The following is a 27,646-nucleotide window of genomic DNA, read 5'->3' on the forward strand; positions in this document are numbered from 1 at the left end:
TCAGAAGAGTTCCAAGGCTGCGGCCACCGTGCTCTGCCCGAAGATGAAGGTGCCCACGAGCACGGAGACCACTCCCCACACCTCCAAGCAGCACCTGCCAGGTCAGTACACACACATCAACACACTCTTCTCTGGACCTCTGTGCAGACAAGCCAAGCACATGGCAGAAAGCTCATCACAGGAAGCCAGCGGAGTGACCGAGGTGGAAAAAAATCCACAGTGTCCTCCCTCACCTGTAGGAATGGGTTTCCAAGGCCACGGGGGATAATGGCCCCAGGCAGTTACAGCCTCACACTGCAACTGTTAACTGATGACTCCATTCCTCCCTAGCCTTTTATCAAAACCAAAGAAATGGGGGGAGGGATACGCCTTGTCACTCCTTTCCCTCTGGGAGCAAGGGGAGGAGGAATGAAGCCCCCCGCTGAAAATGAGGAAGGAGAAGAAAGCCCAAAGTCACCCACGATCGGGACAGTGGGTGGGGCATGAGGGCGCAGGAGGCAGAGGTGGTTGGCCATGGAGGCCACTGAGGACATGTCTGCAAGCTTCATGATGTACCGGCCGACGCCGTGTGGACAAGGAGACAGGATTCCCACAAATGGCAGGGCTGCCAGAGACATTTCTGGTCGGATTAACAAAGGCCCCAGGACCCACTGTCTCGGAAAGACTGTCTAGGGAAGCAGAGTCACTGGAAGCAGGGAGAGCGTGCTCACCGTGCCCGGGGCCTGCAGCTCCTGGAGCAGCTCTGAGGGATTAGAAGGCCCTACAGCAGCGCCAGGATTAAAAACATCTTCAAAGACCACCAGTAAAAACTGTGGTGAGCTTGGAACAAGGCACGAAAAAGCAGCAGCAGGACCGCAAAGACCACTGAGGGAAAGAGCCGTGTAGGGGCCCCAGACAACTGCGGCCAGCCCCCAGCCCAACTCAGGTTCAGAGACATCCAGAAAAGCTCTTCTCCACCCAGAAGGGGACAAAGCCTAGCTGGCTGCTTTGGGAAAACCAAGCCTGGGCTTGAGGGGGCTGGAGGCAAGGGGAGACAGAGACACCAGCCTGCAGGTGGGACCCAAGCCCACAGCTGCCGTAACTTAAGAGCACCTGCCCTGGGCTGAATGCTGCTCCCCAGAATTCACGTCCACTCCAAACCTGTGCACATGACCTTATTAGGAAATAATGTCTTTGCAAATGTGATGAAGTTCAAAATCTGGAGAGCAGATCATCCTGGATTGGGGCTGGGCCTTCAACCCAGTGACAGTTGTCCTTACGAGAAAGAGGCACAGGGGGATTTGAGGCAGACACACACAGGCCATGTGAGGCTGGAGGCAGAGACTGGGGTGATGCAGCCACAAGCTGGGGACACGTGGAGCCACCAGGTGATGGCAAGAGATGGAAGGAACAGAACAGGCTCTAGAGCCTTCCGAGGGAGCCTGGCCGGGCCTCCCGAGCTGGGAGAGAACAGATTTCTGTTGCGGTGAGTGCCCCAGCAAACCTAACACAGCATCTCTTTGCAAGCCTCGACCTGTTTTCATGCCTGTGAGACAGGAATAAAAGGGCCACACAGGCTCTGGCTGAGGTATGGTGCCTCAGCTGTGCACATTCTCTTTCTCAGAAGGGACAGCCTGGGCCCCTCAAAGGCAAAGGACAGGGTCCCAGTCCTATCACAAGCCACGCTGGAGAAAGAGGGCCTTCTGCTGGAAAAAGGGATATCCCAAATTCTCTTGTCTGCCCCCATCACGGGGAGCAGGGAGAAGGCAAGCGTGAAGCCTGAGCCAGGTCAGCCGGGCTGGAGTCCCAGCTCTGTCCTGACTTGCCATGCACCCATGGGGAAGTTTCTGTCCCCTCGTCCGCAGGCTGGATAGCCCAGGATCATAGGGAGCTGGGTGAGGCCTAGCACTGCGGAGGTGTCCAGACAGGGCCCGCTACCTTGCTGAGGGAACGTGCTACCCTACTGCCCACATGGCCCCCAGAAGGCAGGGTTCCATGCGACAGGAACAGCTGTGCCCCGTGCTGCCCGGGGTCGGAGTGCAGGATGGGGAAGCATGCACAGCTAGGGACCCCCTGAGCCCACAGACAGCTCCCAGCACGGACGATCACCCTCTGGGTGGGAGCAACGGCCGTGCATAGACTGCTAGCTCGAGGGCCGGGGTTCGGCTCCTGGCGCAGACACCCTCTCATTGTGTGGGTAAGGCCCATATTGTGTGGCCGGCCATTTTTTCCTCCACAGGACAATGGGATGTCCACAGGCCCTGCCATGTTCCCATTCTGCTCGCTCAGAGCCCCTCCAGCGCCCACACTGCCACCCTTGTTTTGGGACACTTACTTGATGCTCGGAGCCATGGGCTCGACGCTGGCAGCACAAATGAGGCACAGACCTGCAAGGAGACATGGGGCCACTGCAGCTCTGGACAGTCGAACCCAGAGCAACCCTGAGCTGGAGAGCTCAGCTGGCACCCAGCCATCCCCAGGGACCCAGGAGGCCAGCAAGACCTGTGCCCAGTGTGGCCCCCGGGGCTCCCTCTGCTCCCGGCACAGCAAGCTGGCAGACGGCCGGGCCTTGAGGGCCCAGCTCAGCGTGCCCCTCACACCTTGGCCCCTCTGAGCCTCTCTTTCAGACGGCAGGGACAGCCCATCCTCCGTGCCAGGCTCTCTGGGATGACCTGTCAAGGGCCGGACTCTGGACCGGACACTGGGGATGCTTTCAACGGTAGGCAGCTGCTAGGCTGATTTTTCTTCTAAGAATTCTCCTGGGATCTGAAGCCAGACAGTTCTGCCTAAAGCTCCCATGGCCTCTCCCCCACTGAACCCAGCCTGGCTGATCATTCCCAGAAAGTGGAAAACAGCTGGAGCTAAAGGGCACCCCCAGGACAAGGGCACCGAACCCGAAAGACGGGATGTCTCGGACTCCAAGCAAGCACGAGGGAGGCAGCCATGTGACCACGGCCCTCGCATCCAAAAGTGCTGCCCAGAGCCAGAGGCACAGGGATCTGCGGTTCCTGCCCTGAGCACCAGCAGGTGCCCGGCACGTCTGCTTCTCTGGGAGGGCCCTCCCCGGGCTGCCCAGGCCGGGATAACCCTCAGGTCGCCTTGACTGGAACTTCGCTTGCTCACACCGGGAAGGTTTTGTAAGAAGCCGCGTTTGCCTCCCAGGTCAGGGAACGAAGTAAGAAGATGTTCGTGGGATACATTGGAACCATGTGAATGTCCTCTAACCGGAAAAAAATTTTAAAATGTAAGAGAAAATCCCACAGTGAGTGGCAGCAAGGGGAGAGTGGGCAACGTCGAGGGTGACGCAGCCCCGCTGTGCCTCCCGGGCGGCCTCTGGGCCTCAGTGTTCTCGCCGGCAGGATGGGATGACAACAGTCCCAGCAGGTGCGTCTGCCAGCCACGGAGATGTTTCCCGCACGGGTGTACACAGTCCCCAGCTCGTGTCCGGCTCAGTGAACAGGGCTGGGCGCCATCCTACCTCTGCGGGGCTCCCCGCCTCCAGACCCTTGAGCTCCAGCACAGAGTGGAGCAGGTGCCTCACCTGGGAAGATGAAGATGAAGAAGGAACTGATGCCCCCGATGATGCCGATGATCTCGCTGAGGTCGGGCAGGAACAGGGCCATGGTCAGTGTCACGGCCACCCACAGCACGGTCAGCAGCCCCCGGACCCATGGCCCCGAGGGCTCTGCCAGGGCCGTGAGCCCACCTGTCCAGCAGCAGCTCCTCCTCCAGAAATCCTGCATCACGGACCTGGGGGCCACACCAGCGCAGGCGGCTCCAGCCCCGCGCCCCACATCGGGCCCCCCTTGCGATTATCCTGCACACCCAGCAGGGCCCCGGTTCCTCGCCAGGCGCCGTTCCCCAAGGACTGCAGGCCGCCGACAGAGAAGGACCACGCAGGGTGCAGTCTTGGGCGGGCTGGGGCGCCAGGCTCCAGTCCTGACCCTCACGAGCTGGGCCACTCTGGGCAAACCGCCTCAGCTCCCGGCCTCCGTGTTCTCTACAGAGATCTTCCCCAACACCCGAGCCCGCACGCTGCCTGGCGTGCCCCAAACCCTGATACAGGTCAGTGCCCCGCGCTGAGTGGAGCCCCCACGGGCCGGGCCTCACCTCCCCAGGAAGAGCACGATGGGGTAGGCGGTCACGATGGAGACCCCGAAGAGAGCCCGGGCCACGACGATGACCGCGTCGTTGCCCGGATAGGACATCAGGATATCGGCGGAAACGTCTGTCCCGAAGGTCAGGAAGCCATAAACCCCTGGGAGGCCAAGAGGGTGGAAGCCCAGAGTGAGGATTGGGAAGACGCCATGCCGGTGGCAGAGACGGGAAGGAAGGCACAGCACGGGGCGTGCGGTCAACAGCACTCTACTAGCACAGTGCGGACACGGACGGCGGCCACACTTGCCACGAGCACGGCCTAACATAGGAGCCCACCCACTGCGCTGCACGCCTGGTGCTAACGTAACATCGTGTGTCCCCTATACACGCACAAAATATTTTTACCGGTCACATCCCGACTCCCTCCACTCGGACACACTGACAGCACCCAGCTCTTACCACCCCGAAGGTTCTCCCTGGGAGCAGACAGAAGGTTCTAGAAGGGTTCTCCGTTCTGCAGGTTCCCAAGGCTTTCCTATCCTCGGCTGACACGATACCCTGCCCTTCTGACTCAAAACTCCTGCTGGCCAAATCGCTGCTTCTCCTTTTCTCAGCTCCCAGGGCCGATGTGAGGGGCCCGCTCACGGAAGGAGCCACCGCTCAGTACCGCACCACCACCTCATGCCCGGTCCGTCCCACTCCTGCCCGTGCACCCGTTTTCCTGACCCAGGGCGTCAACCGTTGCTGGAATCACGCAGCTAGCGACGGCAGGACCAGGGGACCAGGGGACCAGGGCACCAGGGCCCTCCCCCACACCCACACCCCCTCGGCATCCTGGTCACCTGCCCTGTCCCGACACCGTTCATCCCCAGCCGAGAGCTGTGCCTCGTTTTGGCTTCTCTCTGGGCCCTTTCCAGAAGGTCTCACAAACCTGCTGGCCCTGGAGGTGACTCTCCATCACCAGGTCATGGACCTCCAACCCAGGGGACACACATTGACAGTGACCACCCCGCCCTGCCGGGGAAGGGTTATCCGGCAAGTTTCCCAGATGACCATGATGCTCCGAGGAGCCCGAGACGTTTGCGGCAGCCCACAGGCTTCCCAGGTCAGGGGCTCCAAAGCTGGATGGAAGAAAGGGCCCCGGGGCTGGAGGAACACAGCCGGCCAGAAGTCTGCCTGAGCCTGAGACCTGGGGCGTGCTGTGTGACCCTGGGCATGTCACAGCCCTCTCTGAGCCACGCTTCTGTCACCTTTGGAGACCCTTCTGTCTACAGGTCTGCGAGCACCCAAATCCGTCAAATCCACAAGAGCGTTTTGTACACTGCTCCCCAGCTGTAACACGAAGATGACCCCCATTACGGTCCTGTCTGCCAGCAGGGGACGGGGGTGGGGGGCAGCGTGGCCCAGGTCTGGGTCTCAGCTCTGCACGTCTAGTCGGGAGACCCTGGACAAGCCATGGAAAGCCTCTGAGCCTCCGGCCCCTTGTCTAGGAAATGGGGACTTCCCTGAGGGGTTAGGGTTAAATGAGCCAAGGCTCCCACACTGCTGGGCCTGCTCCTGGCACGGCACAGCGGAGCTCACGGGAAGGACTCTGGAAGCACGCATCACTCGGGCTCTCCTGAGCCCCCCACCCAGCTCCGCGGTGCCCCGGCGGGCCTTACCTGTCAGCGAGTAGATGAGGCAGCAGGCCAGCAGGGACAGCACGGAGACCAGGGCCCAGTGGGAGAGGCTCTGGTGGTGCATGCTGCAGTAGATGGACACGGCGGCTTCGTGACACTGGAAGGCAGGGGCAGAGCTCGGGGGACGGGGCTGGGCAGGAGGGAAAACCCCCCAACGCCCGCCCAGAGTTGAAGGTGTAAGGAAATCAGCAGAGATTCACACGTGGAATATTACACGGCACCGAAGGAGGAGGAACACCACCTTATGCCTGCACACGGGAGAGCCTCACAGCTCTACTGCTGCGCACAACGGTAAACGTGTTTCCGTGGATGTGCAGTTCAAGTTACAAGCTAAACATGCCAGGACAAGCTTTCTCGACGGCAGCACATGGACATGTGGGAGCGGTCCTGTGCACTGCAGGACGCTGGGCAGAGTCCCCGGCCTCGACCGCCTGGATGCCAGGAATACCCCCCAGTTCTCACCACCAGAAAGGTCTCTGGACGGTGCCAAATGGGCTCTGGGGGACAGAACTGCTCCTAGCTGAGGACCACCACTTACAGGAACAAAAGGAACTATGGGTGGAGGGTGCTAGTGAATGGGAAAGGTCACGAGGAAGCTTGCAGGGGGACCGGCAATGTTCTAGATCCTGATGGGGCTGAGGGTTACACGGGAGCAGATGTACCAATGACTGATACACTTCACAGGAACTCTGTTACATCATGAGAAGATTTAAATACAAACCACCTGCAGCCAACATCAGGGTGTTTGTTTAGTTGGGGCAGGTCCTGGGCAGTGGCATTTCACGAGCAGCCCAGGAGACGCTGACTTGCGTTCAGGGTTGAGAGGCACCGCTTTATCTCCATGCCCCGCCCATGGCCTCCAGGACCGTCACAGGCTCCTGGGACAGGGTTCCTACCATATCAGCCTCTCTACTCACTTCTGATCAAAACCAAACACACCGATCACGTCCGCCTGCCCACGCTACAGGCTCCTAGGGTGGACACTCCCCTTACCCACTGGACTCAGTTCACCTCCGTTCCTCCTTGCTGCCTCAGGGCTTTTGCTCGTGCTGGGTCATCTACCTGTGATTCTCTCTTCGTCTGGCCAGCTCCTACCCAACCTTCCAGAAAGCTCTCCCTAGGAGGACCAATTTCCTCCCTGTCTCACCCCCCGCCCCCAGCCCCAGTGAGTACACTGGGGTTTGCTTGTTCAGCGTCTGTTAGCTACAAGATGGCCAGGACCACATCAGCCTCACTTATGCCTCTGAGCTCAGGCCATACATGGAACCTGGAGCACAGCTGCAGAATGCTCCAGGGGTGACTCATTTACCTACCCCTTAACCCACCCAGCAGCCAGGAGGCCCCCCCTAGCCCAGCCCCAGCCCCCCAGCACTCAAATGCTGAACAGTCCCCCTCGTGCCAGTCTGGGATGCCACACAAGCCAAACACAATCCCCACCCTCCTGTAGCACACATTCGGGAGGGGCGGGAGGGGTCACACACTGGGTCCTCCTGACTCCAGGTGTAGTGGCAGCATCCAGCCCAGGGTGAGCTCATGCACACCCTCCCCTGTGCATCTTAGGCTTTCTGCCCCGGGCCTCCCTGACCTTGCAGGAGCCCGCTGGCGGCAGGCTGGCTCAGCCAGGCAGTGGGGGCTTAGCCCTCGCGGGGAACCTCTACCGGGGAACCCAGAGGACCTACGCTCCCACCTCCTGCACTGCTATGGCATTTCTGAGGTACATCCCGCATGCTTCCCAGGATGGCCCAGTGCCCGTGACGGGGAGCCACCTGTCTCCCTGTCCCTGCTCCCAGGTCCATGCCAGCCCCAAGCCCGCAGGCTCTGCAGAACCGCACAGGATGCCACGCGGTGTGTGTGTGTTGGGGGGGGGGGGGCGGGTCTCAGGGCTGCAGCTCTGTGCCTAGAGGAGCAGCCGAGCACAGCGACGAGAAGATGCTTGGTGGTGGCAGGAGGCCGCCCAGCCCTCCTTCCAGTTTGTCCCCAGACTCCTGGGCCCTGTTCCTCCTGGTTCCCCGCAGGGGACTGAAGCTCATCTCCGGAGGGCGGGGCTGCTCGGCTGTGACAGCGTGTAGGGAGGGGGTGGGCCGCTGCTGGCCCTCTGCGCTCCTGGGATCGGAAGGCGAGGCAGAGGAGCATGCAGCCACTCAGCAGCAGAAAGTGGCCACACATCCACCTGCTGAGGAACGGATTCATAAGCTGCGCTCGATCTGTCTGGCGGGAGACTCCGAGGCGGCTGGGAGCAGAGCCTGCAGCCCTCCTCCGCCCCTCCGCGGGCCCTTGGGACTCTGTGCGGGCCGGACATGGAGCCCCATTGCTCAGTGTAGGGGAGGGGAGCTGTCTGACCAGGTCAGAGCTCCTGAGGACAACAGGTGACCTCCCCTTCCACCCCGCCCCTCCACCTCCCTGCCCCCTCACCCTACCTCCTGCCATCCTCACCCACAGCTGCTCTCCCCCACCCCCAGGTCCCAGAAGCTTCCAGCCCAGATCCTGGCAGCCCTGCCTGAGCCTGAGCCTCACCCCCACCCGCACCCGCACCCCCACGCCCCTGCAATTCACATCTCCTCTCAGCTCCCCATCGCTGCATCCCGTGTCCCTGGAAACCGCAGCCCAGGCCCCGGTTGCTAGGAGAACCGGTTGAGGGAGCCGAGGCAAAGGTGAGGGGGGCACCTCTCGTAGGCATCTGGAAGGCCGCCCACGCAGCGTGAGCCTGCCGCACCATATGGTGTCTGGGCACGGGAGGGAGGGATGCAAACCACGTCCAGACAAACCGCTGACAGCAAAATCATCGCTTTCGATCTTTCAAAATATTGGGTGCACAAGAAGAAATGTGAGAAATTCCTGCAAGTGGCTTGCTAAGCCCCAGAAGTGATCTATCAATGGATTTATAAGGAAAATAAATGGAAATGTTCCAGGATTTTTTTTTTTTTTTTTGTCAAACATGGTTCTCAAAGAAAAAGCAAGAAGAGAAGCAGAAGCTGGTTGAGAGAGAAGCAAGGAGAAACATCAGGCCATGAGGCACTGCTGTCAGGCCTGGACCCCCTGCCCTTGAGAACAAGATTTTACTTTGGGGCTGTTTTGGTGGTGGTGGTGGTGTGCTGCGTAGGTGGCTGTTTTTAGGAGGGAGGCACATCTTTCCTAAAATAAACACCGAACGAATGGAGTCAGCGGCCACCTGCTGAGAGATCGGAAGACCCCGAGAGGGACCAGAAGGCAGGGAGCAGGACCCATGCCCTCCACCGCACCCCTTGGGCACTGTGCGGGGAGCCTGGCTCGCCCCCTGCCGCTCTCCCACCAAGCCTGAGGCCCTCTGCCCTCCTGGGCTCACCGGGGCATCCTCACGGCTGCCCTCTCAAGCTGCCCGCCCTCCCCTTCACCTGGCCGCCTCCCACACGTTCTTCAAGGTTCCTTTTAGGCATCAGTGCTTTGAAAAAGCTGTCTCTGAACGAACCTTCCCCATGCAGGGCTACCCTCGAAGGCGCTCTGCTGGATTCCACACACAAAAGCCATCCTCACTCCATGACACCTGGTCAGAAATTCTGTCTATGCCCCGCGCGCCCCGCCACACGGCCGCCAGGATGCCTTCCACCCCCACCCCCACCCGGCAAGCCTCCCGAGGCAGGATCTTTCCTCTCCAGGCTGCCTGGGGCAGGATCCACCTGCATAAGGCGTTCTCTAGAAGCAGGTGGCTCTAGGTCTCCAGCCATGGTGACAGCCCTGTGAGAATTCTGCGGAAGACGGAACAAATTCCGGATCCCCACACCCAACAAATGTGCTGTTGGTGTTGGCGGGGGTGCCAGGTTCCCGAGTTCAACGACAATTCACACCTCGCTGAGCCCAGATGCCCACTGACATGCACAGTCTCCAGGAGACAGACCGTCTCCTCCTACGGCGAGTCCTTAAACTTCTTTCCTGACAGGGAGCCACACTCTCCCCAGGGAGCAGGACATCACCACCAGAGCCTGCAACACCACACGCCTCCACACACCCGCGGACATTACCTGGAATCCGAAGCAGATGGTCGGGAAGACACTAAATACGGATGTCCAGGAGGAGGCTCTGCAAAGAGACACGAACAGGGGTTTACCACAAAAAGAGCAACTCAAAACAGACTCAACTTGAAGAGGAGTTTTCAACGATACCAGCAAAATGTACCTAAGCCTGACTAGGAGACAGGTTCTTAAACCCCAGGAAAACGAGGCATGTTAAATGCTACACCTTCTAGATGTATCTGCGCTGACATTTGTTCACTTGACATTCTCCGCGCAGGCAGAACTCAGACAGGATGTGGTTAGAAGGAATTCCCAACTTCCTGCCGAGCCAGCCTGTTCCCACCGAGGTTAGGGGCGGGGGTGCAAGCAGCACCCCTGGAATCCAGCATTGCAAGGACGGCTTGACCACCATCCACGCTAAGAGGACAGAGGTGTGCACAGGGCAGAAGCTTTAGGTCCAGCCCTCTCAGTGGTCCCCGGACAGGGTCCCCCCAGCTTCCTTTGATAAGGAGCTCTGGGGCCCAGCCTCCGGCACCTTGGGGGACATAGAGGCATGAGCAGCACCTGCGGGCCTTGGTCCCCCCTCAACTCCTGCCCATTCCTCTCCTCCCTCCTCAGAAGAACGCTCTTCCCTGCCTCTCTCCCTTTCCCCTGGGCCCTCACCCCTTCTCCTGCCCCGATGGAGCTCAGCCCATCACCCGCAGCCTCCACAGCTAAATCCAGTGCCAGGGCTCAGTCCCACGTGACCCAGCAGCAGCATCGGGCGGCAATCACCCCAGGCTTCTTGAAATTTTGTTCGTTGACTTCCAAGGCACACCTTCTATCCTCCTTTATCCTGAGCTGAATAACATCCCCCCAAATTTACATCCCCTGGGAACCTCGGAACAAAGACTTATTTGAAAATGGATCTTTGTACATATAATTTGAGTTCAGATAAGGAACTGGAGCAGGGTGGATGCTCATCCAACGACTGGTGTCCTTACAGGGAGGAGACACAGAGACAAGGGGAGAAGGTACCCTGAGTCAGAACCAGAGACGGGTAGGAGGTGCCCACCTGCCAAGGGAGACCAAGCATGGCCAGGGCCACCAGAAGCTGCAAGGGGCGGGCAGGAGCCTCCCCTAGAGGTGCTGGAGGGAGCAGGGCCCTGCCACACTTGGCCTCTGGACTTGCAGACCCCACTGAGGGGCACTTCTGCTTGGCTCAGCCACCCAGTTTGGGGTCATTTGTCACAGCAGCCCCAGGAGGCGAACCCATCCTCCTGCTTTGCCTTCTCGCTTTCTTTCCACAGGCTCTGCCCCCTGTCCCTGACCTCCTGGTCCTGGACTTTGTGCCACCAGCTCAGGAGCAGGTCTCAGCCTGGCAGCCTTAAATGCCACCTCTGGGCCAATACCAGCCACGTTTCTCTCTCCAGTCCGGACCCCTCTCTCCAACCCCCAGACACACAGGTCCAACCGGCCACCTGACGTCTTCATTATAGGTCTCCGAGCCGCCTCCAACTTAATACGTCCCCACATGACTTCCTCCCCCAGCCACCTGCTCATGTCTTACCCATCCCAGGAAACAGCACCCCTCCCAGGGCTCAAGCCAAAAGCTCAGAGTCGCCCCGGCCTCTTCTGACGTTCCCCTTCCAATCCGTGGGCCAGGAGGGGCCACATCATTTGTGGAGTCTGATGCAAAATGAACATGCTACCCTCTTGTTCAATTGAGGACTTCAGGATGGCAACAGCAGAACGTTAAACCAGGTGCAGGGTCCTTCTGGGCACAGGGCCGTGGTGACTAGCCTGGTCACGTGCCCGTGGCACTGGCCCTGCCATGAGCGGATCTGATTCTAAGCCCTGCTGCACTCAAAATCCTGCAGGGGCTTCCCAGCAGAACCGAAGTCCTCACCGCAGCACAGGATCCCCAGAGGACACCCCCACCCCACCCGACCCCTAGTCTTGGCCTTGCTCAGGCTGGTTGGGCCACACCAGCCTCCACGCATTCCCGTTCCCTGTGGCCAGGCACCCAGGCCTTGCTGGCCAACTTGTGGGCTCCGTGCAGGGGGGGTAATGTCTGCAACAGCCTAGGCACCCCAGGCTGGTGTGGTGTTCAGTGCATGTGTGTCCCTCTGTCTGTCCCTGGCCCTTACTCCCCGGAGTCCATCCTAAAGAAGGACAGGTCACTTCGAGGGGCTCCGTTGTATCAGAGCCATGAAGGATTTCCCAGGGAGGTGCCGGGACTCTGTGCAACCCACAGGAAGGAGGAGTGTCCCTCCTCCAAGGATCCCCATGCAGCACCCCTGGGAGCCATGAGGAGCCACCCCCTCAAACTCACCTCACTGCAGGGCGGGTCTCACGAACGAGGCCTTGGGGCCCGAAATAGTACTGCACCACGATGACCAGGGCCAGGTAGCAGGCGGCCAGGGTGCCTAGGATGCTAAGAGACGGGGCACGGCATTAGGGGCCTCCGTGGTACGGCCACCAGCCTCACCAGCTACAGCCTGGGGTACCACACAGAATGGGGTCTGAGTCCCAGCTCTGCCCACACCGGCAAGGTGTTGGCCAAAGTTCTCACTGCTCTGAGCCTCGATTTCCCTGTCTATGCAATGGGGATGGGGGGAGATCTCTGCTCCTCTGTTCTAGTTCCGAAGTGAAACGTCTACCGTCATGCACAACGGGGAAGGCAGGTCGCAAACCCGGATGAATAATTCTGCCCGACTCTATTTTTTCAGGAGTATACACAAAGCCTCAGACTGTAAAGTGAAAAAAGAAGTGTTTGGGGTCCCTCCGTGCCTGAGAGTGCATAAAATGTCTGTACTTATTAAAGAACAAAAGCTCAGCTGCAGGTCATGTCCGTAGAGGTAGCATTCTTGTTCATCTGTTTCCCATCATGCATGTGTGTTACTTGTATGCTTTTCCAGCTTTTTTTTCTCTTGTCCAAATGGGGGAACGGGCTGGCCGCTCCCCTAACCCCAGGCAGACGCCGGCAGAGGTGGGGACCCCGGGCGGAGCCACCGCCCTGCCGGCCAGGAAGCGTCTGCAGGCCCGTACCTCGTGTATTTCTGGAACCCGATCTCCCGCGGGGCAGACAGGGGCAGAATGACCAGCGCAGAGAGCAGGGACAGGGTGAAGCGCTGCTCGGCGTACCAGGGCTGCAGGGCGCTGGGCAGCAGGACGTCACACACTGGAGGGCAGGGGGACAGGGCCCACTGAGAACGCTGCCCGGCCTCTGCCCCGGCCGGTGCTCCGGCCACGGCACTCCCTGCCCCAGGTCTGGGCGGGCTTGGCCCCGGGCACTAAGTCAGCCCGTGAGCCTAAAGGGATGGGACAGGGGCCCCATCATGAGCCACCATGGGGGGAGGAAGCCTGCCGCACAAATTCATTCCCAGCCACTCACTGCGCTTCTGCCAGATAGACACTGTGCTAAGTGCTGGGATCCAGCGACAAAAAAAGACAAAACTGCCTGCCCTTAAGGCACCTCGGCCCTCAAGTTCTTGTAAACATGTTTTGGTTTGCTCAGGAGCCTGGTGGGTGTGCAGGGTGGGGGCCTGGAGTGGCCTTCTGGGGCCAGAACTGGGAGACCGAGCCAAACGGTGGCCCAGAGTGACCACTTTCTCACTCGCTGGGGACCGGAGGAGAAGAATTAGGGCAGGGCTGAGCTGCCCAGGTCGGCTGCATGTGGGTCAGCTGGGGGCACCTGGCTCATCAGAGGGCTGGGCTGGACAATCGTCGATGGCTCCACGCTGGGTGCCTGGTGGGGACGCGTGGGCTGCACTGGGCCCTCCCTGCAGGCTAGGCTGGGACAGCGGGGGGCTCCCCGAGATCCCGGTGGAAACCACCTGTCCTCTTAAAGGCTAGGCCTGGAACTGGCACCATGTCACATTGGCCATACTCCACTGAGCTGAGGTGCCTGGGAGCCCACTCTGATTCAAGGGGGCGGGACGCAGACTCCCCCCACCCTACTCCACCCCCATCACCCACCAACCTCTCAATGGAGGGAACACCGAAGAACCTGGGACCACTTCTTCATCCCGCCACAGTAAGATGGAGAATTTGAAGTTGACAGAGAGGCAAGATGGATGGGGGAGGGGAGAGCAATGGTGCTAATTGCAGCGGGTGGGGGTGGGGACAGCAAGATGGCCTGAGGCTGGAAGGGGCCGGAGGATGGGCACTGAGCGGTGGTTCATGGCCCACTTGGGGCTGCTTGCTCTGCTGCACTGTGACCCTTCTTCGTGCTCCACCAAAAGCTCAATAAAGCTGCCATGCCAAGAAATGAATGGCTTCTCAGAATAGCTTGTGTGCACTGAACCACTGCAAGGGCAGACTCCCACCTTGAGGTCGCTCCACACAGGCACCAGGCGGGAGAGCGAAGCAGGCATTCCAAGCCACAGATGCCATAGCCATGCCAGAGGCCACATGGCCTGGGAAGGGGCCCAAGCCCCATTCACACACCTGGAACTCCTCAGCCAGGAACCCAGCTCTGACAGCTAGGCTCCTGAGCCCTCATTTTCTAGAACATTCCTCGAGGTCTTTCAGCACACGTCACTTACCGTCATTTGTACCCAATGCACACAACGACACCCCCAAGCTCTATTCAGCCCCCTCCCAAGAAGACTAGGCTTGCCTACAGAGAGACCCATCCCCAAATACCTAACCACCAACACACAAGCAATGCTCTCTCGACCCCAGTCAACTTGCCCAGGCCGGGGTGACCTCTATCCTCATCAGTGCACTAATCCGGCTGCCCTACTCCTGGGCTTGAGCGCAGCCTCCGAATCCTTCTCAAAGCGGCACCACATTGGACGACCAGAGGTGAAACCAGACGTGCCTCGATGTACCTCTAGCAGGCAAAGCGCTTTTGTGCCCATTTACCCACCGGGAGGCCCTGATTTACCAACCTCCATTTTTTCTGGGCTGAGTACCTCCCAAGACATGGAAACCATGTGTTTCAATATCCCAGGATGAGGGACCTGCTCATCTTTGGCTCAAGTGGCAGAACACACAAAATGGCAAAGTGGGAGACCGAAATCCAACCATATCGACAGTTAAGTTCCAATTAAAAAAATCTCAACACTCCAGTTAAAATCAGACACCGTCAAGATGATTAAAAAAGCAAGAGCCAACCACATGCTGCCTGCAGGAAATGCATCCACAACTCCCAAGGCACAGTTAGGCTCACTGTGAAAGAGCTGGGAGGAGAGAGAAGCTGGCAAACGCTCATCTATTTTTTTTTATTAAAGATTTTATTTATTTATTTGACAGAGAGACACAGCGAGAGAGCGAACACAAGCAGGGGGAGGGGGAAAGGGAGAAGCAGGCTTCCTGCTGAGCAGGGAGCCCGATGAGGGGCTTGATCCCAGGACCCTGGGACCATGACCTGAGCCGAAGGCAGACGCTTAGCGACTGAGCCACCCAGGCGCCCCGGCAAACACTTATCTTAAGGAGGCTGGCATAGCTACATTCATAGCTAAGGTCCATTTGATGGCAAAGTATTATCAGAGACCAAAAAAAGGGACAGTTCATGATAATATAGGGACAATTCATGGGCGTGAGCCTGATAACAGAACTTCAAACACCAGGAGGCAAAAATGGACAGAATTAAAAGGGCAAATAGGGGCACTTGGGTGGCTCAGTCCGGTACGAGTCCCACTCCTAATTTCGGCTCAGGTCATGATCTCAGGGTAGTGAGATGAAGCCCGCCATCTGGACTTGAGATTCCCTCTCTCCTCTCTCTGCCTCTCCCCTGACTCACACTATCTCTAAATAAAAATAAATGAAACCTTTAAAAGGGCAAACAGGGGCACCTGGGTGGCTCAGTTGGTTGGGTGACTGCCTTCGGCTCAGATCATGATCCTGGAGTCCCAGGATCGAGTCCCACATCGGGCTCCCTGCTCAGCGGGGAGTCTGCTTCTCCCTCTGACCCTCTTCCCTCTCATGCTCTGTCTCTCATTCTCTCTCTCAAATAAATAAAATCTTTAAAAAAAATAAAAATAAAATAAAAAAATAAAAGGGCAAACAGACAAATCCACAATGACAGCTGATTTTAACACCTTTCAGGAACTGACAATAACTAAATTTGAAGAAAACAAATCAGCGAGGCTAGGGAGGATCCAATCAAAGCCATGGACCTCCTTGAGCCGTGTGGAGTTCTCAGACACAGCGCCCAACAGCAGAACGCAGGCCCCTTAAGAGCCCATGGAGTGCCCACCAAGCTGGACCTCGTAGGGGCCCAGCGCAAGCTTCCAACACCCAAGACCGAAACCACGCGCAGTGTTTTCCGACTGTGGCATAAACGAAGGCAGAAACCAAGAGGGGACCCAAAAAACTCCCAAGGAACTGGAAACTGAATGACACGAATCTAAACCTCCCATAGGTCAAGGAAGAAATCACAGCAAAAACTGGCAAATATGTCGAGTGGAACAAAAAGTTAGAAAGAACCTATCAATGTTGGGGGATGCCGCTAACCCAAGGCTTGCAGGGAAACGGTTGATGGGGGCTGAAGCCAAGGGGGCCTGGCCTTGGTCATGGAGGTCCCCAAATTCAGGGTGTTACTAGCTCTTCACAGGGGCTGCCCCCCTCCCCCAGTGCATGGGGTTGTCCCCACGAGACGTCCACCACAGCCCCTCTCCCTCTGTGACCCTCAGTGTGCCCATAATTACTACTCTGGGTCTCCCTCTGCCACGAGTGAGGAGCTTAGGGGTGGCCTTAGCCCCTGCTGCCCCCCTCAGGGCCCTGCCCAGCACCCACATCCCACTCATCAACCAGGACCCCCCCACCCCCCGACTCCAACGCCAGTACTTACACTTCTCCAGCTGGTCCCCAATCACCCTGAGGAAGGCCACGGAGATCATGAGCAGGTTGACAATGAAGCAGGCCTCACACAGCTTCCCAATGGTGGGGCCACACAGCCCTCCAACCACGCCCTGGTAGGTGGCCTGACCGCTAACGGAGGCCGCGTAGCCCAGGATGACCAGCCCGCTGATGAGGAAGACCAAGGAAACCTGCGGGGCGGGACCATGGGGCCAGGGTACATCCCCAGCTCACCACCGAGCCCGCTGCCCCTTGGAGTCTGACACCCTCTCCACCAGACCTGTCACCTGCAGAGGCCACCTGCCACCCAGGGGCCGCTCCCCGACGTGCCACCAGGCCCTCCCCTGCCCCAAGATGAGAGCTGCAGAGCAAGCGATGATCGAGGCCCCTTGGGCTGTAAGTCTATGCGTCTAGGACTCATACCCTCCTGCTCCAGTTGGACAAAAGAGGCATCAGAAACCCTGAGAGTCTAAACCCCTCTCCCAAAATTCCACGGGTTGCAGATTAGGAGTACATATCATCGGAAGAGAGTAACAAATGCATGCAAGCCACCCATGCGCGTCCAGACAGAACACACCACCATACCCCAAAACTGTCTCTGGCCCCTTCCTGTCCCCACAGGAAACCTCTTCTCACACCCGGCTTCTTCCACCCAGAGTAACGTGTATGAGGCCCAAACACGCTGGGGGCACCAGCCATTTATCCCTTTTTTTGTGAGTGCTGTTCCATCGCCTGGAATGAACCACAATTGGTTTATCCATGCCCCCGATGGTTCTTCCTCCTAGGCTACTGGGGAGTGCTGAGCATTCCAGAATAAGTCATTTGGAGGATGCATCTTTCATTCTCCTGGACACACATCTAGGAGAATTGCTGGACCACAGAGGAGGTGTAGGTCTAACTCTAAGAATTTGCCAGACTGCTTTCCACAGTGGTTGTGCCACTGGACCCCCTCCCCCAGCGATGCACGAAAGCCCCACTCGTTCCATGGTTAAATGCTCTGGAGCCTTTTCAGGACCGACGGCTCTGTCCCCAAGCTGGACTGGGTCTCCATGATCCCGTGGAGGAGAGCAATGCAGGAGTTGGGAGACACAGCCAAGACGCTTGGGGGAAGCTGAAGTGTCCGTCTTCAGACCCAGCTGATGCCACTGGACAAGCATGACTCCCAAAATGAACTTGAAACCTCTGAACCAGAAGGAACACCCACGCTCTGTCCAGCCACGAGATCCTTGTCCAGGCCAGCCTTGTACCCGGACCCCTTTCTGCGCCCAGCACGCCCCCTCACCTAGGGGACTCCCACCCTTCCCCATCCTCTCCAAGGTCACCTATTCCAGAAAGTCTCCTGACAGGCCAACCCCGAGGTGGGCTAAGCCCTCCGTTTCAGGCTCTGACAGAGCCAAGCTTCTCGTGGGCACATTTCTGCCTGTAGCTGGTGTGACTTGGCAGCTACAGTGTCTGCAAATGTATATCATGTAGATGTAATTAAGGGAAAAGGGGTCTTTGCAGGTACAATTAAGCATCTTGAGATGAGGTCCTTCTGGATGGTCCAAATGGTCCCTAAACCCGTGGACAAGGGGTCTCCTAGAAGAGAAGCCCATAGGACGGTGGGGCAGAGATTGGAGAGATGTGGCCACGTGCCAAGGGACATGTGCCCCCCCTGGAGCTGGAAAAGGCAGGAAGGACCCTCCCCTCCAGCCTCCAGAGGGAGTGTGGCTCTGCCCACACCACATCTAGACTTCTGGTCTCTGGGACCCTGAGAAGGAATTTGTTGTTTTAAACATCCTGTTTGTGGTCCTGTGGTCAGTCCGGCAGCCTGCGGACACAGATATTTACAAGTGTCCACGTCTCCTGGGGTTGTCAGGCTTCCTTACCCACCGGACTCTAAGCCCCACAAACGCCAGGACTGTGTCTGTTCTGCGTATCGTTTAGCCCCAGAAACATGCCCAGCACGTGGCCGGCACTCGAGGTATTTGTGGACAAAAGGAAGGGGGTGGCGGGGTCAGACGCAGCCTCTGCCTGTGAACGCCCTCTGCCCACGCCATGGGCCATCCATGCAGGACAGCACAGCCCCTAGCCTGCGCCCGGGCCCGCCTCCCGGAGGCTCCAAAGAAAGTCCAGGTTCAATAAATTTCACAAAACCTCCAGTGCTAACCAGTCATTAGAGACCTACAGCCTCGAACCAGCGACCTCTCAGCAGTGGGGTGTTTAAATGCTTGTGAAGGGAGACAAGGGCTCGCTGGCCAGAAGTGGGGGAGGTCGCTGGCTGGGGACACAGATGGGGGTGTCGGTCACCAGCCTCACTCCTTTTCTGGTTGGGCGTTTACGCTTATTCCCGTTTGGCATCCCCTCCACTCAGGTCTGCTCAGGACAGGGATCTTTAGACCAACCTAGACAAAGTGCGAGTCACGCCAGCAGCAGCCCTGTCACCTGGGAGCTCCTCAGAGATGCACCACCTCAGGCCACCCCCCCCCAACCCTGCTGAGTCAACATCACCTCAGCAAGGTGCCCGGGGGATGGCACAGAGCGTGAAGAGGGGGACCCCATGCCCCTGCCTCACACAGGGCACTGGCCACGTCCCTGGCTGACCACCCGCTTCATCGTTCGCTCTATGGCTGGACATCAGGCCTCTTTCTCGTCATCCTGAAGTCGTCACACGTCCAAACGCAGCGGGTTCCCCCACCTCACAGGTACCTGGACAAGCTCTTCTGTTTCTGCTGGGGCTCAGCTCAAGGCCACCTCCTCAGGGAGGCCTTCTCTGACCACTGCGTGCTGCATCGTCCCACCCTCTGTCACAGGACCCTTCGAGCACGACCACCGCCCCAAACGATCTTATTTGCCTTCTTATATCTTATCTGCGTCCCCGGGTAGAAGGAGCTTCAGGAGGACAGAGGCTGCACGGTCGCAGCCAGCGCCCCCCAGAACAGGCCCTCGGCCAGCCGTGGGGGTGGCACGGGTTACCCTACACAGGGCAGGACTGAGCACTTTCCAGAAGAACATCAAAGGCCCCAAGGCCATTATCAGCTGGCTGCCATAAAAAAGCACTTAAGATAATGTCTGCGAAAGAGCTCACCACAAAACTCAGCGGTTGCTATCAGCTCCGGGGGCGGGGGGGGGGGGGGGGGGGCAAAGAATCCTTGCAAATAAAACGAAGCTGTGGTAATTAGCGGCCCTTCTCTGTGACGGATGTTCAGTCCTGGGCTCCGTGGGGAGGGAATTCGGGCTGGACGTCTCTGACTTGGCAGAGGGCCCAGCGCGGCGGCCCGTGGGTGTGAGGGGCTCGCAGCATCTTACACGTGATCTGACTGCACGCAGGGTCTGACTTTCATCATGGAGCTGCAACCAGCAGGTGAGAGCAGCTGGCCAGCTGATGGCGCCTTCCCGGCCACCTGCCAGGTTCACTTGCTGCAGGTGCCCTGGAGCACCGGGCTGTTGCTCGGCCTTCACCTCCCCACCCTCGGCAACCTAGGGGCGTTCTCCGCCGGGGGCTGCGGGGGGCTGCGGTGGGCTGACCCCCTCCCCAAGCAGCGGAGAGGACCCAAAAGCCAATCTCAAAGGTGTTGGTTTCTACGACGGGCAGCACCACAGAAACCATGCCAAGGACCCCACCTGGATCCCTCCGCCAGAGAACCCCCCCCCCCAAATGCTCCGCAGGGGCTTACCAGCTCCACCAGGAAGGCGGGGGCCACCCCGCCCGCCTTGCAGAAGGCCCAGGGGAAGTTGAGCAGGCCAGCCCCCAGCGCGGATTTCAGGAGGATGAAGACGGCGCCCAGCGAGGACAGAGCGGGGCTGGCGGCCGCAGGGACCGGCTTCTCTGGGAGCCCTGGGCGGCCTCCCGTTCCTCCCTCCATGGCTAGAAGCAGCAGGGGGGTGGGGAGAGGGGCAGTCTTCACACCGCCTTCCCAGCTAGGACGTGTCTTGCTCCCCAAACCAGTCAGAGCAACGCATCTGCCATGTCCCCACGCCACGGTCTACCTTGTACTGCCCCATTAGGTGACCCGTTCCCTGGGTGGCCCCACGGCCTTAGTCCTCAGCCCTTCTGCCCTCACCTGCCCACCCTTTATCATCACTCGGGTCCTCCCACGAAAGCCCGAGAGCGGCCCCAGCCCCTCACCCTGCTCTGCCAGGCTCCACTCCTCCCTGCCCACCCCAGCCCCTCGCCTTTACCCGCAAAGCCCACTTCAAGGTGACCAGTCAGTCCTCAGCCATCAGGGACAGGGCTCACGCTTGCTCCAGGTGGTTCAGCTGCATTTCCTGGGCCCCACGGCTGGAAGAAGGAAAATTCTAGCTCTGCCAGGGAGTGGTAAACCAATCAGGAGTTAAGGGAGCCTTAGCACGTACTGGGGTCACGTCCCCACACCTAAGGGGACAAGGAAAAGAGGCCAGAGCCATCCATCCCAAGAGCTTGCGGCTTCTGAGACTTGCAGCCTGAGGAGGGGTCTGAAGACTCCCTCCCCTCCCCGACCCGGGTGAAGGCCCCTCCCAGGAGGCGGGGCTTTCCTGGATCTTGAAGATCGGAGGGGGCGCAGCTGGGAGAGCTCAAGGGGCAGGCCTGCACCTCCTCTCACCACAGACCCCAGTCTGAGGGAGCGGGCCTGGAGAGAGCTCGGAACTCAGCGTCCACACTTGCTCAGTGTGTGATCTCTCCAAGCCTAGTTTCCCATCTGCCAAGGGGTCTGTCTGTCTGCCCACCCTGCAGCTCGAAGTGGGCTGTGGGGCCGCTGTAGACTCAAGTGTGTGCAAAGGCCCCGGGCAGTCAGCAGGTGCTTCCTCGAGATCCTCTGAAACGAGCATGCACACGAATCACCTGCGGTCTTGTTAAGAGGCAGATTCTAATTCATCACACCTTGGGTGCAGCCAAGATTCCACATTACTCACAGGCTCCAGGGGGGATGGGGCAGGTGCTGCTGGTCCGGACCATACCTTGAGCAGACACCACGTCTCCGACCTAAGACATGGTCAGCTAAGATGGCAGAGTACAAGGAACTGTCCTTTCTGGAAAATGCACATTCATGAACATCACACCTCAAATTGCAAATGTGAACCTGCTCATTCCTGGCACCCAGCTTCAAGTGCCCCCGAGAGCATGTTACAACACAGATTGAGGGCTGTGTCACAACCCAGCGCTTCTGACTCAGTGGGTCTGGGAATCTGCATTTCTAACCAGCTTCCCGGTGATGTGGGCAAAGCTGGTCCAGGGACCACCTCTTGAGGACTGCAGCTTGAAGTTAAACATCTCCAAGGCCCTGGAGCCTCACCCAATCAGTCCTTATCTGGCAGACACCAGATCAGCACCAAGGGCTTCTTCTCCGTGTGGTTTCCAACGGTCTTAATCCCGACTGCGTCACCAGCAGACTGATTGTATCTTTGCAGGCTCCACACACAGCGTGTTCAGTAAGCACGGGGCCTGCCGAGTGACCAGCCTGTTAGCACGGACCTCGAAAGGGACCTGGGATGGTGGCCCGGGAGTGCACAGCTGGACCACGTCTCGAGTGGTACTCAGGCTGCCACCAGCTGAGCAGTGCTCGGAGCCCGGCCTTGCAGCTGGTGCCAGGCATCTCACTGAGCCCTCACATCGAGTCCCGAGGGGCTGCTGGCAGGGCCAGGATCCCCAAAGACTCCAGTGGGTAACCCCTCCTGCCTCGTCCAGCTCCTGAGGGCCCAGGGCTCCATCTTCACACACCACCTCCCCAGGATGATCTCATCTCCAGATCCGTACCTTCACTGCACCTGCAGAGACCCCTTTTCCATATAGTGTCACATCCACAGGCTCTAGGGCACACTACTCAGCACCCTGCTCCCCACGTATCTGGGGTCTGTGTTCTCATTCTGTCAGACAGTCATTCGACAAACACTCAGAGCGAATCAGAGGTGAAAGAGGTCTCCACTCTGGAGGAAGGGGTGACCTGTGAGGAGATCAGGACCAAACAGGCATGGTCCAAAGGGAGGGGGAGTGACCACGAGGCTCCAGGAGCAGGGGCATCTGGAGGAGCTCCTGGGAGGAAGGTGACAAGTCTGTGCACCCTTGGTGAAGGGAGGAGGGGAGGCATTCAGGGGAGTGGCGAGTCCCCAGGAAGGCCTCCGTGTTCTGCTGTCCTCCAGCGTGGAGACCCGGATCAGGCACTGGGAAAGGCCTTTCTTGCTGTAGGAGACGTTGAAACCCCACCCCCTCCTTCTGGAGGGTCAGGATGACCTGGAGGTTTTCCAGGAACGCAGTGAGGTCTTCGGCCCCCTGAGCAGGGTGGTGGGCACCTGGGTGTGGCAGGTGGAGCCAGGCAGCAGCCCAGGCAGCTGGAGGGTGGAGACCAAGCCCAGGCTCAAACCTCAAAAGCTGCACAGCTCTGACCCGCTCCCCCCACATCCACCCTAAGGCAGTGAGAGGAGATCAAGAGCCTCACCAGCGGCTGGCTTTGTACTTCTTAATCTGGGCTCTGGAGCCTGGGGCACCTCCAAGTCCCTGCCTGGACACCTCATTAGCTGCCCATTAACGTGCATGACTTAGAAATTGGCCACTGGGCTGTGAAATTCCACTCAGTGAAGAAAACCTCTTAGTTCTGAGAGGCTTTGATATGCACCCCCTGCTGGTCTCCCAGGGCCTCCCAGGGCTGTGTGACCTTTCCAGCTGGGCTGCTACGGAGAGGCGCCCTGGGGGCCCCATCCCTGCAGGGGGTGGGGGGGCGGCGGCTGGCTAGGGTGGGGTGCACACTGGCGCCTCAGGGGACCAGGCAGGTGGTGGCTTGGCCCAGTGCCCCCACGCGGGAGCTGTCCCCCTTCTGCGTCATCCCAAAAGGGGAGCACCTGTCATCGGCGGTTCTTCTCCAGGGTCCAGCTCCTTTCCTTCTCCACACAGTTAGTTATGAGTCACCTGATAGGTTCAGAACTGCAGGGAGAAAGACCTTGCTTGTTACCCCGGACCCCAGTGCTCATACCCCTTAGAAAGTTCTGGAAGGTGGATAAGGGCAGGTCCCAGGGGCCAGAGTGTCCGGCTCCCCTTGTGCACTGGCTCTGCGGTCTGGGTCGGGGCCTCGCTGGCACCACTTGGCAAATGGGAACACAACAGCTTCCACCCTACAGGGCTGTTGGGAGGACTCAGGAGAACGTGCTCTCGGCACAGAAGTGAGCAGTAGGTGTCGTTGGAAATAGTGCGTGTCAAATTCCATTACTGGTATTTATGTGTCTTTCCCTCGGTCTGATTCTGAGCTTCTGGAAGAGCGTTCTGAACACTGGCTGCCCAAGGAACTCTTCTGGAGGAACCAGAGCTGGACTCAACCTCAGAGCTTCGGTGACCGTGTTCTGGGGCGGGCATCCAGATCGCCACATAGCCCCCCCAGAGCTGCTAAGGTAATGTGCAGGAGGAGCACGGTTCTTTGCAGGAAGAGACCCTGCCTCACTGTGCCCCTGGGCCCACGGCCCCCCCGTTTTCCTCGGCGTTTGCCCCAGGCCTCGGGCAGCTTAACAGAAGCCGGCTGGGAACCAGCCGCGGAAGGCGCAAAGCCTCAGCTCTTCAGGCGCCAGGAGCCCGCAGCCTGTCACGGGCAGGTCCACCCGCAGCAGCTGACCACGGACCCGCAGTTCTCTTGCGCAAACGAACCACAGCTCGGGGACAGAGGGACCCAGCGTGCCCGGCGGAGTGACAGCTCGTGAACATGTCCTCATCCTGACCCCAGGCCCGTGAACGCGTGAATGGACACAGCAAAAGGGACTCTGCCGGTGACAAGTAGGGACCCTGAGATGGTGCGAGTGTCCTGTGTGGGCCGGCTGGGCCCTCAGTATCACCCCAGCGCCCTGACCACGGGGACACAGGAGGGTCAGAGGTCAGGGAGGAGAAGGCGGGGTCAGGACTTTGGAGGTGGAGGAGGAACGCAGGCCCCTCTAGGGGCTGGGAAAGGCCCGGAAGCTGGTTCTCCCCGGGAGCCTCCGGAGGGAGCCAGAGCTGCCCACACCTCTTTCAGCCCAGAGGCTGATTTTGGCTTTCCAACCGCCAGAATTGTAAGAGACTAAATGTGTTTGCGGCCCCAACTTCACAGAAACTTGCCACAGTGGCAACAGGAAACGGATTCACCCAATACCCTGGGTTCTGACGCTTGGGCCCCTCAGAGAAGCTAGAGGTCTGCGACCCCCACCCACCCGCCCCCACCCCATACTCAGGGCAGGGGCTGGGCCTCCGGGTGAAACACGGCCCAAGGGCATGGGCTATGCCAAGTGCTGCTGTCCCCCCACCCGCCTCAATGAGGGGCTGGTGCCCTGAGTTAGGACCCAGAACCCAGCTGTGGGTGAAGGGAGGGCACTGCACCCTCGCAGCCAAAGGGTGGGGGGTGCTGTTTCAGCGGCCAGACAGCAGGCTGATAGCAGGGCAGTGAGGATGGCGCCTGGCCCGACCCTTGGGCCCCTCTGCCTCTCCCTGCCCCCACACCTGGTACAAGAACACCTTGGGGAGATGTGGGGGTTTGGGTGGTAAATCACATAAAATCCACCATCGGAGCCCCTGAAAAGCACAGTCCTATGGCGTAGACTGCATTCACAATGTTGTGCAACCACCGCCGCCACAGAGTTCCAGAACATTCCACCCCCCAAAGGAAAGCCCTGTACCCATGAGCAGTCGCTACCCGCGCCCACGAGCACACTAGCCAGCTGTCTGTCCCTGCAGCCGCCTGTCCCGGACATTTCACAAACACGCGATCACACGCTCTGTGGCCTTTTGTGTCTGGCTTCCTTCACTCAGCAGGACGTTGTTGAGGTTCAGGGTCAGTACTTCATCCTTTAGTGGCTGAAAAATGTCCCGGTGTCAGGATGTGCCACTTTCTGCTCATCCGCTCATCTGCTGACACACACATTTGGGTTGTTTTCAGCTTTTGGCCATTGTGAATTAGTGTGGCTGTGAAAGATCATGTACAGATTTTGCTCAAACACCTGTTTTCAATTCTTTTGGGTCTACGCCTAGCCGTGGAATAGCTGGGTTGTATGGTGGTTGTTTATGGGGAGCTTGTAAAACAGATTTCAAAGCTCTTCCCAAGGAGCCTATGATTTTAAGTCTGGGGCCAGGCCCAGGAATGTGTATTTCTAAGCGACTCACCTGCAGTGCCCTGTGTTACCAGCAAATGAAACCAACATCCTGTGTGTTAATATCACTTATGTGAGTAATACCAACCATTTAAATAAAAAAAAAAAAATCAAGAATCTTACTATTTCTCTGGAAACTTCTATTTCATCTACATACGACTTCCCGACTCCATTTTATGTCCAGCAAATCTAAATCTAAGTAGCACCCCCATTATTACCGGTAAGTGGGCATCCTTCCTGCCATGGGAAAAGGGGAAGCAGCCTGGCATCAAGAGGCCCAGGCCAGACCTGGGCTGGAATGCTGGTCTCACTTTGGTTTTCTTACCTGGGAAATGGCAGTGAGAGCATCACAGGTGGCTGAGACGCCCAGGTGGCTTCATGCATGCAAGACCCAGGCCAATGCCAGGAGGGTGGTGAGCACTCTGCAGACACAGTGCATCCGCTTCACTGCTGGGGCAGATGCACTCAGGGCCACCGTGCATGGGGCCCCCTCCTGTGGGAGCACACAGGATGGACACAGTCACGTGCAAGACCTCAGACCCTCGTGTCCCCTAAGGCGGGGCTGAGGGTGGTGATGGGGCACCCAGCATCCCCGTTTCCGGCTCACCTCCACACAGCACCTTCAAGGTTCCTGCAGACAGGACCCCTGCCTTGCTCCCGAGAGACAGCACAGTTAGGGATGAGCCCTGGGGCCCAACCTCCATGCCCAGCCTGCTCCCTCAGATGTATCTGTGGTTGTGGTGGGTTGACTTTTTTTTTTTTTTTTTAAGATGTAGGTGCTCTCTGGGATGATGGGAGTTCACGCCAGGGCAACAAAGGATCCCCTACAAGCAGGGAATTGGCCCAGCCTGGGCGCAGCCATCACACACGTCTGTCACCGTGGAATGATCTATCACTGACAACAGCTGACACAACGGAGCATGGCTCGGTGAGGAGGGCCCCCAGCAGGAAGCAGCCGGGCTGGAACTGGAGCCTGAGGCTACAGCTGGGGTGCAGTTCGACACCTCTGCCTGGATGGTGACATCCTCTTCATACCTCCCAGGTAGACCCTGGGCATCCTGGTGCAACCACCGACAAGGGCTCTCTTTTAGAAGAGGACATCTGTTTTCGAGACGCCATTATCAACTGGTTCTCCCCAGAGACCTTGTCCCCGTTCCAGGGAAGCACTCCCCATGGAAGACCTCTCTCAGCTCAGCCTCACCCACTCATCCATCCCCTCCCGTCCTCCTACGGCTCTGTCCAAGGCCTCCATGTCCGGTCATGCTCCTAGTGTGTCACTGCCCCAAAAGTGAGGTGCACAGGCTCCGTTCCAATCCTGCCTGCACCAGCGGTGTGGTTCTGGGCCAGGTACCGGCCCCCAGCCATGCACAGAGACTCAATGCACATAGTTTACTTAGTGCCATCAGCCTCCTGAGAATACCCCTCTGGCTAGCAGACAGTAAAGGATCCACCTGCTTTTTTACACGTTACACCTCTATTAACACAGCGCTTTTTGGCAGGCACATCACAGAACAGGCTGCCAGCTCCTGGGCACACCCCCATCCACACCCAGGACTCCAGGATGGCTAGGAAGCTGCCCCGTAATCAGACGTCCACTAGAGTCTTCACATGGTCTCTACTGAACTTCACCTTGCTACATCATCCCCCATGCAGTTTCCCTTCATGGAGCTGCGGTAACCACAGGTCCCTAAAAATCCTACTTGCTAACAACTCTTCTGTTCTTGCCCTGTCCCAACTATGCGACCCACGGACCCTACACCCGAACCTACACCATACATGTGTGTGCCCCGGCTGGCACGGTCCACCCCGTCTAAACAGGAGGGCCAGTCCCGAAAGCAAGGGACACCTGTGGACACTGACCTCAAAGGCCAGGTGAGGGACCTTCCCAGCAGGCAGGAACAGGAGACACTCCCAGGTCCAAGTTCCATCTTTCGGGGAGGAGATGTCCAAGTCCGCAGAGAGACAGGCACACCTACGGCCTTCAGCTGGCAGGGAGACTCTGGGGTCTAGAACTGTGTTCCACAGCCACATGGCCTACGGTGTCAGGGGAACTTTACAACA

At 58.7% G+C, this 27,646-nt stretch overlaps 1 protein-coding gene across 1 annotated transcript; it reads right to left on the minus strand.

Moving 5' to 3' along the window:
* Positions 1 to 20,780, minus strand: SLC38A8 (solute carrier family 38 member 8). The gene is made up of 11 exons (XM_028091501.1): positions 20,693 to 20,780; positions 20,188 to 20,378; positions 16,524 to 16,722; positions 12,773 to 12,905; positions 12,057 to 12,158; positions 9,752 to 9,809; positions 5,739 to 5,853; positions 4,090 to 4,237; positions 3,521 to 3,729; positions 2,315 to 2,366; positions 1 to 94 (listed from the first exon to the last, which is right to left on the minus strand). The coding sequence occupies exons 2-11, from the start codon at positions 20,374 to 20,376 to the stop codon at positions 1 to 3; spliced, it is 1,299 nt and encodes a 432-aa protein (XP_027947302.1). The 5' UTR covers positions 20,377 to 20,378; positions 20,693 to 20,780.
* Positions 20,781 to 27,646: the final 6,866 nt, after the last annotated feature.

The sequence above is a fragment of the Eumetopias jubatus genome, unplaced genomic scaffold (assembly GCF_037043125.1).
Source record: "Eumetopias jubatus isolate StellerSeaLion01/CBP00866 unplaced genomic scaffold, mEumJub1_p1.0 scaffold_10, whole genome shotgun sequence".
NCBI lineage: Eukaryota > Metazoa > Chordata > Mammalia > Carnivora > Otariidae > Eumetopias > Eumetopias jubatus.